The sequence below is a fragment of the Pteropus vampyrus genome, unplaced genomic scaffold (assembly GCF_000151845.1).
Source record: "Pteropus vampyrus isolate Shadow unplaced genomic scaffold, Pvam_2.0 Scaffold43, whole genome shotgun sequence".
NCBI lineage: Eukaryota > Metazoa > Chordata > Mammalia > Chiroptera > Pteropodidae > Pteropus > Pteropus vampyrus.
In genome coordinates, this window is record NW_011888824.1 from 598772 (window position 1) to 613095 (window position 14324).

General features: G+C 37.3%; 1 protein-coding gene across 2 annotated transcripts in view; it reads right to left on the reverse strand.

Annotated features, from left to right (window-relative positions):
* The window catches only part of ENPP1 (ectonucleotide pyrophosphatase/phosphodiesterase 1), a 64019-nt gene extending 49701 nt beyond the window's left edge, over nt 1-14318 (reverse strand). For both annotated transcript variants that reach the window (XM_023529805.1, XM_023529806.1), the window contains exon 1: nt 14198-14318. In XM_023529805.1, the coding sequence (XP_023385573.1) occupies nt 14198-14281 (84 nt within the window). In that variant the 5' untranslated portion in view covers nt 14282-14318. The remainder of the gene's footprint in view (nt 1-14197) is intronic.
* Between the last annotated feature and the right edge of the window lie 6 nt (nt 14319-14324).

Here is a 14324-nt window from a genome sequence, read left to right on the forward strand (position 1 = left end):
CCAAAAGTAAAATTCGGGTGGAGGAAACCAGGGTAAAACATTTTGAACATATGACAAAAGGTTAATGTCCATGATAGATAACGGATGTATAAAAATCAAATAGAAAAGATAACCCATATTTTCAAAGTACCAAAAGTAATAAATCAGCTTTTTAAAGAAAACTGCTAATAAAAAGATGACATTCACCTTCATTAAAAATTAAAGTACTATAAATTAGAGTCCCCTTTTTACTCAAAAAAACTGACAAATGTTCAAAAAAGACTGATAATTTCAAGTGTTACCAAGAATGTGAAGTGAAACCGGCATTTTCACAGTCTTCATAGAAATATAAGTTTCTTTCTAAAATGTCATTTAAATAACTATCTAAATTCAAAATGTTCATATCCTCTACTTCTGCAAAGCCAGTTCTATTATATGATAGAAAATTTCACATAAGCACATGCACACAGATATTTATTTATTGTAGTAATGTGTATAATAGCAAAATGTGCAAATAACCTAAATTTCTGTTAATAAACAAGTGAGTAAATATAATTATTATGGTAGTTCCAAACAATATAAAATACTATCCAATTATTTTTTTAATTATGTAGATCCATTACTGAAATACCTGGTGTTAAAGTCTTCAGCCCCCACGTAAGCAATCTACTCTGAGGCTGTGAGTAAACCCAAACTATCCCATGTACAGAGACCACACAGTGAAGTCATAAAACTACAAGAAGTGGGAGAGAGACACCTGGCCGGCTCCTAGATGCTCCATTCCCTACTGTTGCAACTCCGGCCACCATCTGACTGCAACTGCAAGAGAGACACTGAACCACACCTGCCCAGTCAAGCCTTTCCAGAATTTCTGACCCATCAAAAACTGTGAGAGGTTTTTGAGTCTACAGAGCTAATGATCAGATGCTAAACAGGGATGAATTTATCAAATGGGTAGTATAACCAACATGGCTCCCTGACCACATGAAAGAACACACTTGCTTTTCTTCTTCTTCCAGAGTATATGCCTAAATTGTTCCCAAGGTAATGATCAATGAAGGAAGCAAAGAGCTGATTATGCTGAAAGTGCACAACTGGTCAGCTTTACTAGGGTCACAACCTGGTTCTTCATTACTTCATTGGAGGAAGGCATTGCCTCACTGCTACATTACCCCATTTGGCTTTCAGCTTTTCCAACGCCTTTGTAACTCGTTTCTTTTATCAAATTCCCCTGATTAAATTATCAAGTATGGCCTTTGTTCTTCTGATTGGACCCTGGCCAGTATAGCAAATGATCAGACATCAGACAGAGAGATAGAAAGAAAGAGACATAGAGACAGAGAGACAGACAGAGAGACAGAGAGACATACACACACACACACACACACGCACATCCCAAGGTATATAATCTGAGCTAAATTTAACACAGTCAAAGATCTTCCCATTTCGAGGGTTCACTTGTTTTTAATTCTTAAACTCCTGGATGCAAAAAATATTTTATTAGATCTTGCTTAAATTGGATTTCAAGGGGGGGAAAAAAAACAGCGCAGCCAAATCATCCTGAAAATAGTTTGTTTCTTTTGAAACTAGGACTGAGAAAGATATGATTCATTAAATAAAAGTAGTATTAAATGATTTTACAGAAAAATGTTTTATGTTTAGTTAAACTCATGAGACGAAAGTCATTTATTTATGGTACAGGACAGCCCTTCCTATCTTCAGGCAGAGGATAAAAACAGATGGATTAAAAGGTAAAGCACCATGGGTTTTATCCAAAAGACACTATTTTTCTTGCTTAGGTAGGTATCTTGCCTATGCAGAGAGTAGGTCAAAGATGAAACACAAAGGTGGAAAGGAACACTGTGCTCAGTTAGGGTTATGTGATTTCTTTTTTTTTTATGAAATAATTTTTGGAATATAATGACTAGAGTGCTTTGTATTTATTCTTGAAACATGGGCACAGTGGAAATAGACAACAGAAAGAGAGGATTTTTGGTAATTTCTCATGAAGACAGGAAGTGGGTAACAGAGAGATAACAAGCAACCACTTACTTTCTATAAAGATCCAGATTGAGTCTTCTGTAAAGACTCAAATGACAATTACAGTGGTAGCTTACAGAAAGAACTTAAAAACTGGTAACAGATACATAGGTTTACTATTCTGGAGGGAACATAATTTCAGAAATGTATCACCTTTCAGTGTATATATTTAGGCTTATGTCAACTTAATTATACTAATTTATTTGGATAAGGAATCTTAAAATTATTTTTTAAAGAACATTCATAATTTAATCCTTTTAAGCAATTTCTTTTGTTCTAACAAATGTTTATTGAACAAATGTTTCATTATTACTTTCTGGAAGAACTATAAAATTAAAAAAAAAAAAAATCTCTTCACTAACACAACCTTTAAGCACTATGTAACAGTAGTTCTGAGATAAAAAGTTCCATATGTCTGTGCTGCCTGATACAGTAGTGGCTGGCAGGTCACTGTTGACCACTTGAAAAGTAGTTAGACTGAGAAATTTAATTCCTTTTTATTTTAATTTTAATTAATGTAAATTTTAAACAGCCACATTAGAACTTAACATTTAGTAGAAAAAAGGTAGTTATGAAATGGCCAAGTAAAAAATGATCTTTCTTGACCCAATATGCTCCCTTTAATTCGTTCCTGCCACTAAAGCTAAAATGACCTTTTCAAAATGTAAATCAGATTTTGGCACTAAAAACAAAAACAAACAAATAGAAAAAGACTTCAGTGATTTCCACTTGCCCTTAAACAAAACCTCAAATCCCTAAAATGGTCTTCAAGGCCCTGCCTAGACCTGGTCCCTGACCACTTTTCTGACCTTGTCACCTATCACACACCTCTCTGTAACCCGCCACCCTGGACATTTTTTTTTCCCTTTCTGAGATGGACCATAACTCCCTGCTATTCCAGCACCTATGCACATGCTGCTACGTCCCCTCAGAATCCTCTTCTGCTTACCTGTCACTTCCTCAGGGACGCCTTCTCAGACCTCTACGACTAAGCCCTGTGTACAGCTTCTAGGTAGCACGTAGCACAGCTGCAACGTGAGACAATCTTGTGGGAATCTTTGATAAATATCTGGTCCTGGGAATATATTCAATGATACCGTAATAACTTTGTACAGCAACAGAGGACTACCGGACTTAGTGTGGCAATCACTTCATAAAGTGTATAAATGTCAAACCACTATTTTGTACACCTGAAACTAATAAAATATTGTATGTCAACTATAAAATTAGTTAATTAATTTTAAAAATCGGGTCCTGTGGGGATAGACCACGATAACAGGGAGTCTTTCCCCTTCTCTTAGCACCATTTAGCCTCCAGCCTCTTGAAAGGGCTGACTGCTCACACAGTGGAAACGATAAATATTTGTTTAAAAAGTTATTAATCATAACAACAACAATAAACCCTAATCTAGCATCTATTTCTCAAGCACTTTTATAATTAATTTACATATATTAATTCATTTAACCTTCAATACAAACTTATGAGGTCGCTGTTATTATTATCCCCATATTACAGGTGAGAAAATTAAGGCACAGAGAAGGGGCTTGCTCAAGGACACAGAGCGGTTACTGGCAGAGACAGGATTCACACTCCAGCAGTCTGGCTCCTGAGCCTGGCTCTTAACCACTAACCTCTATGGCCTCTCTCTGCCTAAGTGACAATTCAGCGGTTCAGGGACAGGGTAGAGCTGACCAAAGAGCAGCTAAGGAATGTTTCATGTGGGAGAATAAATTGATGTGGATCCCAGGGTGCTGGGTAAGAAAGAGTGAAAGGATCACTCCCGGGGTAGAGAGCAGAAGTAATCTACACAAAGTGTGTTTGGGGAACAGTCCAAGTCTGACCTGATAGTAGTAATGGCAGGTGTGTTTCAGCAAAGCTGGAACATTTGTGAGAGATATGCCTTTTGAGCCCCTGACTCTAAATTGGCAAAGTACCACAAAAGCAGAAGTTGACTAAAAAATAACTGAGCTCTTTGAAATCCTAATTCCAAGTTACTCGCATAATACAAATGTCCTATATAAGATAAAGGACTGAGGTGTGGGTCCCAGACCAGGCTCAATCACCAGCCAACAGGTTTGCTTCCTCCCACCTTACACAGTATCAATTAAAGTGAGATAAAGTGCTTAACAAAGGGCCTGACAAAGAGTAAACTCAATGAAGGCATGTATGAAATTCAGCAAATACTTACATAGCACTTACTGCATGCAAGGGTCTGCTCTAAATGCTTGACAAATATTGAGTAATAAGTGACTACACATGTATGTCATAACCTTCAGGAGTGCTATGAATGGAAAAAACTATTCATGTAAGCCCTTGGGTGGTAACTGTTAGTCAAGTGATGAGAAATAAGCCTAAAAAGAAGATGGAGTTTAGGAATATACATTTCCCCACATAGGTTGTGGCAGTCTCTGGGAAATTCTGAGTGGAATCATCATGAAAGGAAGGCGTTATTTTAGGAAAACTAATAATCAAACCATAAAAAAGACACAAGCAATGAAGAAATGAAAACAACAGAAAATGTGTACTAAAAAAATAAAAATAATTTTTGGGGGACTGATTATGTCTGAGATACAACTAGAAATGGTTTCAAAGATTACCTCATAAACTAAGATTAGCTAAGATTAGTAAAATAAAAATCTCAAATCCTATTCATGAAAAGCTCTCTAGCAATGGCAAATCCCATAATGGAACATAAATGGAAAAAGGAAATGAAACAGTATATGCAGTATGATCCCATTAAAAAAAAAAAAAAGTGATCCACACACAAAGAAAAGTCCTGAGGGAAGGGGAAAAAAAAAACAAAACATTAATAGCATATAATAAGATAGCGATTTTTATATTCTTCTTTATACTTTTTTGCATTTTCTGAGCTTTCTGCAATATGTGGTATTTTTATAACAAGGGAAAAATATTTTAAGCTCTCTATACAAAGATTTTAGACCTAGAAGGAACCCACCTAATCCAAATCCCTCTCATTATGGTTAAGAAAACTGAAAGTCACAGAAGCAAAGCGACTGTTCAAAGGTCACAGGGCAAATAATTCTTGTTTCTAAGTTGAGGACTCTTTACATGACCCGTCTCTCAAACTTTTGTCTGAATCGTCCCAGAAAAACCATCATTCTCTTTTTCTTTGAAAGCTCCCAAGAGATGAAAAATGTAAAATACTTTTATAGGCCAACATACTTCACATTTACTTCTTTTGAGCTGGTCAGTAGGATATTTAAATAAATAGTGTACAAGTATAGAGTTGTTTTGTACTTATTTCCCTGGTTAATCCAAAAATAGAAAAGACCAACACAGTCTATTCATAATCCTCCTGACCCACACCCTTCCCACCTGAATATACTTCACTCGCCTGTTTCCTATTCCCCAGGAGATTCTAATCTAAATGATGCTGGGTGGCACTTTATAGGAAGCCAGTGTGTTTGGCCGAGTAAGCATTATGGAACAAACTCTGTGCCAAGGACATTTAACCTGATTCAATACCACCTGAAAAAGCCCTGGTATACAATTTCTTTGTTTTGGTTTTGTGTCAAGTACATTGTTGATTGTGCAGAAGGTACTGCAGTGGAAACTCTGAACTGAAGAGTTCTATTGATGATGAGATGTTAAGTGAAATCTACTTGATACTTTAAAAGATGAATGGTTGAGTTGGAAAGAACAACTGAATGTTTTCAGATCACAGAAGAGGCAGATTGGCACAGCCAAGAGTAATAAAGCACAATTAAAGGACAAGCCAAGGCAGAGTAAGGAAAAGGCAATGTAAAGTATAAGAAAATACATAGGCTCCTGAAAGATGGAAACTGTACACGTGAAGGGAGGAAGAAATTGCGAGTCCAGTGTCCTGTACACCCCACAAGAACAATGGGGCTACTTTCATCAATGCTCCTCTGAGGTCCAAGGAAGGAAAGGGGTGAAATGCGATCAGCAGTAGCACCATTTTAACCAAACACCAACACAGCTAAAGTCATGAATGACTATTTAGTAATTTTTTTTTATCATAGCATCAAATATGAAGTCAATGGCAGAACAAGAGTTGATTAGGACCCCCAGCTAAAGAAATTCCAGTTGCTGTGCCTTCTCTACTGCATTGCCCTATGAAGTATAGCTCCTCAAACTTTAATGTGCAAAATCCTGGGGATTTGTGGAAATGCAGATTTTGGTTCAGTAGGTCTGGGATGAGGCCCAAGATTTTGCATTTCTTACAGGCTTCAAGGAAGTGATGCTGACATACTAGTCTGCAGACCACACTTTCCAATAGCAAGGATGTAAAGTGTCTTCTGAGTAAGGAAAAATAAAAAAATTCAGTCACACTGAAGCTTAGCAATAATAACAAGAAAACAACCACTTAGGGCAGTTCCCACTTTTTGGAACCAGGGACTTGTGCTCCTATGAGAATCTAATGCCTGATGATCTGAGGTGGAGCTGAGGTGGTAATGCTGGCGCTGGGGAGCAACTGCAAATACAGATGAAGATTTGCTTGCTGCCCGCCTCTTACCTCCAGCTATGTGGCCTGGTTCCTAACAGGCCACGGACCAGTACCGGTCTGAAGCCCAGGGGCTGGGGACTCCTGATTTAGGGCACACTATGCAACATTTTGTATATGTTATCTAATTTAATTTCCTTAACACCTAGTATGGTTTTATCAGCTCTCATTTATGGTTGTGGAAGCTGACATTCAGCAAACTTAAGTTATTTGCCTACATTCAAACAGACAACAACACTACTAGGATTTAAAACCATTGGTCAATAAACTACAGTGATGAGATTAAGAGTATTAGTTTTGTGATTTTGGAAAGACCCCAAATTTCTCTAAGCCATGATTTTTTTCATCTCTAACATGGGGATAATGGCAGAACTCTGGTTTGAACCAAAGGAGTTACTAGATGTAAAAGTATTCCGAAATCTATAAAGGACCTTACTTAAATAAAGATATAATTTTTGTAACTAGCTGATTCTTTTTATGTCTTAATCTCCTTTCCCCACCTCCCTAGTTCATAAAATACTACTGAATGTACACCTTTTCTTAAAGCATATATTCTCCAAACTTTTGGTCTTAGAATCTCTTTATACTCTTAAAAATCACTGAAGACCCAAAAAGCCTTTTTCAGATCACTGTGGACATTTTTTTTTCTTTAGAACTACACCGACAAGTGGTAATTTCTTAAAAGCAAAATGCAACATGAAACTTGAAACAATATTAATAAACTTTTCATACTATTACATTAAAATCCATTAGTCTATCTTACACTTTGACTGGCACTATTATCCATGCATAATTCTATAAATCACCCATTAGTCCATTGGTTCACCGAGTGATGTAGTTCTTCTAAATGTTGACACATGTCATGCCATATAAAAATTACATTGTATCACCATCAATTTCATCAGAAAAGTCTTTAAAGATTGAGAAGCTGTCAAGCTAGCAATGGCAGATACAAGTTTTCCAAAACTATAATTTTTGCTTGAAAGCTCATATTGTATCATGGGCAAAAGTTACCTTCATTTGTTTTCTTTCAAGTGACATGTTAACATCATTCATTTATGAGAAACTATGTGCCAAATATCCAAGTCTGATAACCAGTTTGTCAGTTGCTTTTTCACCTAAAACTGGTATTCCACAAAAGAAAAAAAAAAAAAAAAAGCAGCCAGTTCACCTTACAACTCAACTGCACAATTGCTTTTCCTCCAGAAATAATGGTACATCAGTATGCAGCAGTATACACACACTTCGAATTTTGTCATACAGAATATTAAGAATAGGTAATTTAGAGCTGAAATTTAATAAAATCTGCTTCATCAAGGATACTTTTACTGTTTCATCTAGTACATTCTTTTAAGCAAAACTTTTATTTTCATTGCAAGTGCCTGACTACTTGTACAATTGGTGCTACTGCCTTGATTTCTACCAAAGTGCCAGTAGTTTTACTCACCAATGCTTTAATAACATCATTGTAAGTGTCAACATGGTGAAAAGAGCAAATAATGTCTTACTATTGTTGTTAAAATACTTTGGACTCCACAGTCTCCCTGAAAAGCTCTTAGGGACCATGCTTTGAGAATTGCCACCTGAAATATTTTGGCCGAAACTGTTTTACCTGTGTTGTCTTATTGGTGAACATATATCCAAATCATGTAAAGGTAATCTGGAGAATATGAGGCTTTGGAAAAATCTCACAATAATTATATTTATTTTGCTGCACAGTAGCATCATAAAAAAACCACTTAGATTTCTTTTTAGTTCTCTCTCTCCATGAGACCTCTTAAGCTCCTGATGCCTGCTAATGTCAAAAAGTTCTTAAAGGGAAAGAAAGCCACTTTAGGACAAGCTACTTTCTTGGGATTATTCTCTTGAAAACCAAGACAAAAATGATCTTAATTTAAGAGTCCCAAATCACACCTATGATAAAATGTTTGCCACCTAAATCTGTAAAGTCTTAAGATATGAGCAAATGATCAATCTACAAATGAGATATGCTTACAAAAAATTACTCCCTCCAAAATGACTATCATGACTCTCCATTTTTCTAGTCTAGTATATTTTAAATGTATTGAGAAGGAAACTCAAAATAAGAAGAAAGCCACTATCCCAAAAGTTTGAATACACTGGAAGCTCACAATAACACATGACTACTGACCACACAATGGCAAACAGCAAATGAAGGGGATGGCATTAGCCATTAGTCCAGAATGAAAATTTGAGTTAAAAATTCATTCACTTATGAAAGTCTATTAGTCACTAATAGACTATAAATTTAACCCACTGTTTCTAGAAGTGGAGTAAATGAACCATCTACATCTGAATAACTCAAGGTACTTGTTAAAAAATGCAAAATCCTTGGGCCCATTCCTGTCTTAGTCTGCTTGGGCTGCTATAACAATATACCATAGACTGGTTAAACAATGGAAATTTATTTTCTCATAGTTCTGGAGATTGGGAAATCCAAGGTCAAGGTGCTAACCAATTCATTTCCTGGGGAGAGCTCTCCTTCCTGGACTGCAGACGGCCATCTTTCGCTGTGTCCTCACATGGCCTTTCCTCGGTGAGTGCACAGAGAGAGAGAAAGAGCAAGATCGCTCTTCCTCTTCTTATGAGGCCATTCATCCCACCAAGAGGGTCCTACTCTCATGCACTCATATAAACCTAATTATACTGCCCAAAGGCCTTGCCTCCAAACACCATCACATTCTGGAGGAAGGGCTTCAACATATGAATTGGGAGTGGGGGGCCACAAACACTCAGTCCATAACAATTCCAAATATTCAACTCACAATCTCTGGAATTGGAGCCAAGGAATCTGTCTATAAGAGTTCCCAAGTGGTTCCTACGCACAGTAATGTCTAAGAATCCTGACTGTACCCCTGTGAGTCGGATGCTTCCTTACCTGTAAAGTACGTCTGCCACCAATTTAAAGTTGCTGAGGTGCTGAGGATCAATTAAGAATGTATGGGAAAATGCTTTCTAAAACTTCTAAGTGCAATGAGAATGATTACAATCATCTAAAAAACTTTTTACTACCTACATCTCTACCAAATCTTATTTTAAAAACTAAAAGCAAGTAAAGAAGAAAATAATGAAAAATATTACCGATGTTATCTTAATTCTTGGAATTGAATCTCAGATAGCTAAAACACTCAGGAAATAGAGTGTTCTAATTAATATTTGGCTGAACATTCTGGTCATTTTTTTTTTTTTTGAAAAGTCCTCTTAAATGTATTATTACACTTTCTTTCCTTGGTAGATACATAACTTAGGTCTTATTTGATGCCAAACAGTGTTCATGATGGGTTAGTATTTTGATTATTGGTTCTTGTTGCAAAGGAGTATTTGTATTTTTTTGTTGTTTGGAGGATATTTCATGGTTGATAGAGACATGTTTATTTTAAACTAAAGGCAGATCTCTAATTATGAGTTGTATTCTAAAAGCTTATTTGTTCCTAAGTTGTTTAGAACTTGAAATGCCCTTTCCCTTTGCAAAAAGAAAAAAAACAGAATCTCTATGTTCTTCAATAAGCCCATAATATAGATAAAATATAGATAAAATATATTTGCCATGTCTTAAAAGTCATGACTATTTTGCAATGGAATTCATCAAAACAAAATTAAATATAGGGCTATTTTCATTTACCTTTAATATTGATATCTGAGGGGAAAAGTGTTAGCTAGAGGAAGATGAGAATAAAAATTTCTGCAAATATTCTAAAAGAATTAATGTTTTCCAGTTCTTTATTATATAGAATGCATAATGTCTCTCAACATGCCCATTAGAGATTCCCCTCAGCCATAATTAGGATATGATGGGGCGGAGACAGCAAAACTGAGTACAGAGCTAACTAAAAAGTGAGATAGGAGGGAAAAAAAGAAAGATGTTGAAAGGGTGGCTGTGTATCCATGAGAAAGAGATTGCATGGAGTAGAAATAGCTGAGACATTAATACTGAGAGAGAAAAATACCAGAATATGACTCAAGGCAGAAGAAAGGAAGCAATAGAAAGCAATGCTAGAGAAAACAGTTCCCTAAAAAAGCCACAAAGATTGAATTTGGGGTGTCGACAGCAAAATCACCCAAACAGAAGAAGCCTTGGTGTGAGGGAGACTCTCATTCATACCTACAGGATGGCCTGACTTGTACATGTCAGATGGCCACATTAGGTTGTTTGTACCTGAGCAAATGCCCCGTGGTTAGATCCTAATTCTGAATCCAAGTTATCACAGCGATCTTGTTTGGCCTCTTTGGTACACTGGCCTTAGTTCAGAACTTTTCTTTATAGTTCATTCACTGCCTCTTCCATCTCCCTTTTATAGCAATAATTATATTATTATATATTATAGCGATAATTATCATATGCTAATAAAATGTTTGATACCAGTTTGATCTTTTCCCTGAGTTTATACCCAAGTGTCATCTCTCTCACTGTATCTATATTTGGATTCCTGCCCTTCAGCTGGCCATATGAGTATGTGGTTATGTATTTAGTCTTGCCATCTTGCCCCTTTCCAAGTCAAAGTGTTACTAGGACTAAGTAAAAATGCTGTGCATTCTTCAGTCAACCAAAAGCTGACACTGTGCTGGTCCCAGCAGCAAACACAACAATCTTTTTGGGTTCCTAGAAATCTTTGGCACATTTTATTAGAACCTATGTAACAAATATCATAAGGGGCAAACAGGGGACTTCTCTGGCCTCTAAGATGCTCTGGTTATTTAAAAATAAAAATGCTAAACTATGGCTGGACAGATGCCAAATTTTACAAATCAAGGAGCAATGTCAATTCCAGGTCAGATTAAGAGCAGAGAACTATCTTGAATATTGTCCATGCTGTATTTTAGAGATAAGATAATGTGTTGCAAGAGGAAGGGGAAGCTAACAGAATTAATAACTTTTGCAACCAAATGTCTGATAAACAAGGCCAACTTCTGCTACTTACAAAGAACTCTTTCATTGAAAGGTGAAAGTAGTATTCACTCACCACCACCCACACATAAGGCTCTTTACACATACATAGGTCTATATATTCATAAGTACATCAGAAGGTCACAAACACAAAATAATGCTGTAGAACAGCTCGCTAGAGAATGGAGAAATTTACTGCCATGTGGCTGAAAGTTACTTGTCCCTTTAAAATTATGCCAGGAAACAAGAAGGACATTTCAAATAAACCTTCAAGTCCAACCTCAGTGAAAGTGGACATTTTAGTTCAAAACTTAATTTGGAACCAAGGAAAGTATTTAACATATCTATTGAAGTATATCGAGAATACTACTTGTATTTGCTCTCTTGAAATTTTCTGCAGTCTGGCTGAGAGCCTAGGAATGAGCATTTCCAGGGCCTAGAGCCAAAAGCCCCAAGAGCAGAGCTTGCTGATCTTTTCCTGGGATCAAATACCACACTGGTGAGAGGCAAGGGTAGGGCAGGACCCTCCCCTCTGCATCCACTCTCACACACCTATATCATTTAGTTTATGAGAAATTTTCCAAAAAATGCAATAGTCAGGTTGCCACAGATCATTCTCTGCACGGCAACTCTCGTGTTTATCCTGCTAGATAAAAACTGGCTGAGGACCTCCTAAGTGGCTGGCCTCTCATAAGCTCGACCCCAGATGCAATTAGCCAGTCCATGTCTTCAGCTTGATGAAAAGTGTGCTCATGTTTAACCTGAAAAAGTTATCCCATAATTGCAGCTTCTTTCTAGGAGACATATCCCAGAGCTCTTTGATGACAATTGTCAAGTTCCTTTTAGAGACTTTCCATTCGGAAGTGCATCATTTGGAAAAGGTCTTAGGAAAAGAAGGGTATTGAAGAAAGGGAGGGAGAAAAAAATGGGTAAATTAAGAGTTTCAAAAATACAGCAATGAGTTTTGGTGGATGTTAATGTCCCACAGTATTTCATCAAGATAATTATTTCCAGTTAAATCTGTGTTATGGCAAAAAAAAACCCAAAAAACAAAAAACAACAAAAAAATATTCAGAATTGTCCTAATTGTGGAAGTATGTCCTAGGACACCTCCACGTTAAACACCTCTCTAGAGTTGCATCATCAGAGCATAACGGAATGCTGTCTGACCAGTTAGCTGATCGCAGGGGTCAAAGATTAGAAGGCATGTTCCAAAGACAGCCCTTTACTGATACCAATTGTGGATCTCTAAATAAATGAGTAGGAAAGATTCAAAAACTAAACTTGGCAATTGGAAATTTAGCAACCTTTCAAGAGTATGGGCATTTAGATGTGATTTCACATAGGAGTTACATATAGATTCAATATATAATTACCAAATACTGCGTGGTGTGCAAAACATCTGAAGTACTGATAGTAAATAACTTAAGTGATTGTGATATAAAAGCTAAGGTCTCCTACTGAAAAAACTGAAAAGGTAACTCAACAGACTAAAGCTAAGTTCTCATCAATAGCTTGCGTTCTAAAGAGTGATATATGATACAAAATATAACGAGTTAAAAACGTGATTTGGGACACTTACTGTTTGAATCTTGGGCTTATTTTTAAGTACTAAGTATATGACACCATTTCTTTAGTCTAGGAATGTTGGTTCCTGAAAGTATTGTAACATTTCTACGCCACTCAAGCTATAATGAAAATGGAAACGTTTATGAAAGAAAAAAAGATTTCAAAAATCAGAAAAGATATTCTCTAGACAGCACTGGTCAAATCATAATATGTACATGACGATCTATTTTAGGGTACACTATACATAGAAATCTATTCTTTCCACATAATACAATAAAAATGATTTCATCTCCTTGTAGGTTTTCAATTTACTTCCCCACATACATCGTTCTATTTGATCCTCACAATAATCTTACACGATATGCAACGGAGCTGATGTCCTCATTTGAACACAGAAGAAACTGAAGTTTGGGGAGAGATTATAAAGTCCTTAGCAATTAATAACGACCATGAAACCAACATCCCAGGCTTCTGACTCTCAGTCCAGCACTTCCCAGCACAGATCTAGACTGAAAAACAACTCCCATATTTCATAATTGGCTGTGGATCCTGCAACTGTCATAATGAAATAGCCGAGGAATACTGAGGACTTCTGTAAGCAACAAAACTGTGTAGCCTATGGTTAAGAGGGTGGACAAAGAATCATAAACGTTTCTTTACACTCACATGAGATTAATAGTGATGGAATTGCTAAACAGCTGCAAGGAAATTCCTCAACAGAGCCAAAGGAAAAAGTATTTTCTAAAGTTCCTTCAAACTTGAGCTCTGTTAAATCTTTTCAAATGGAATCAGTTAATGCAAGGTGAGTTATCAATACTGCAACTAGTACTGCAAAATGCCACCCAACAGGGGTAAAACATTGTTGACAGTTTCGAAGACCAACAACTTTCCGGCTGCTCTCTTTTTTTCTAAACACCTTGAACTCTCTGGGGGTTAGAGGTAGTATTTCAAAAGTTCACAATTTTTTAACAGTCTGCTTGCATAAACAGGCTCTTTTATAAGCATCGGTTAATACGAGTGAGAGTGAACTATTCCCCTGGGGTAAACAGAAGGCGCGGGAGTGATGAGCACGCAGTGCAGTCTGCAGAGCGGAGCGTGAAGGCGCAGAGGAGCGGCACACGAGCTGCCTCTCTCCGGGTCCCGGGTGCTGACTGCGCTCGGAGCGCAGGAGCCGGGCACCGCCCGCCCCGCCCCGGGCGCCGGCCCGCGGACCTACCAGCGAGAGCACTTTATAAGTGTTGGGGTCTTTGGCCGGGCGGGCGCGCGCCGCCTTCTCCAGCGGCTCCTCCCCCAGGTCCATGGGGGCCAACAAGGACGCTGCCGTCTGAGGGTCCCCGGGCGCC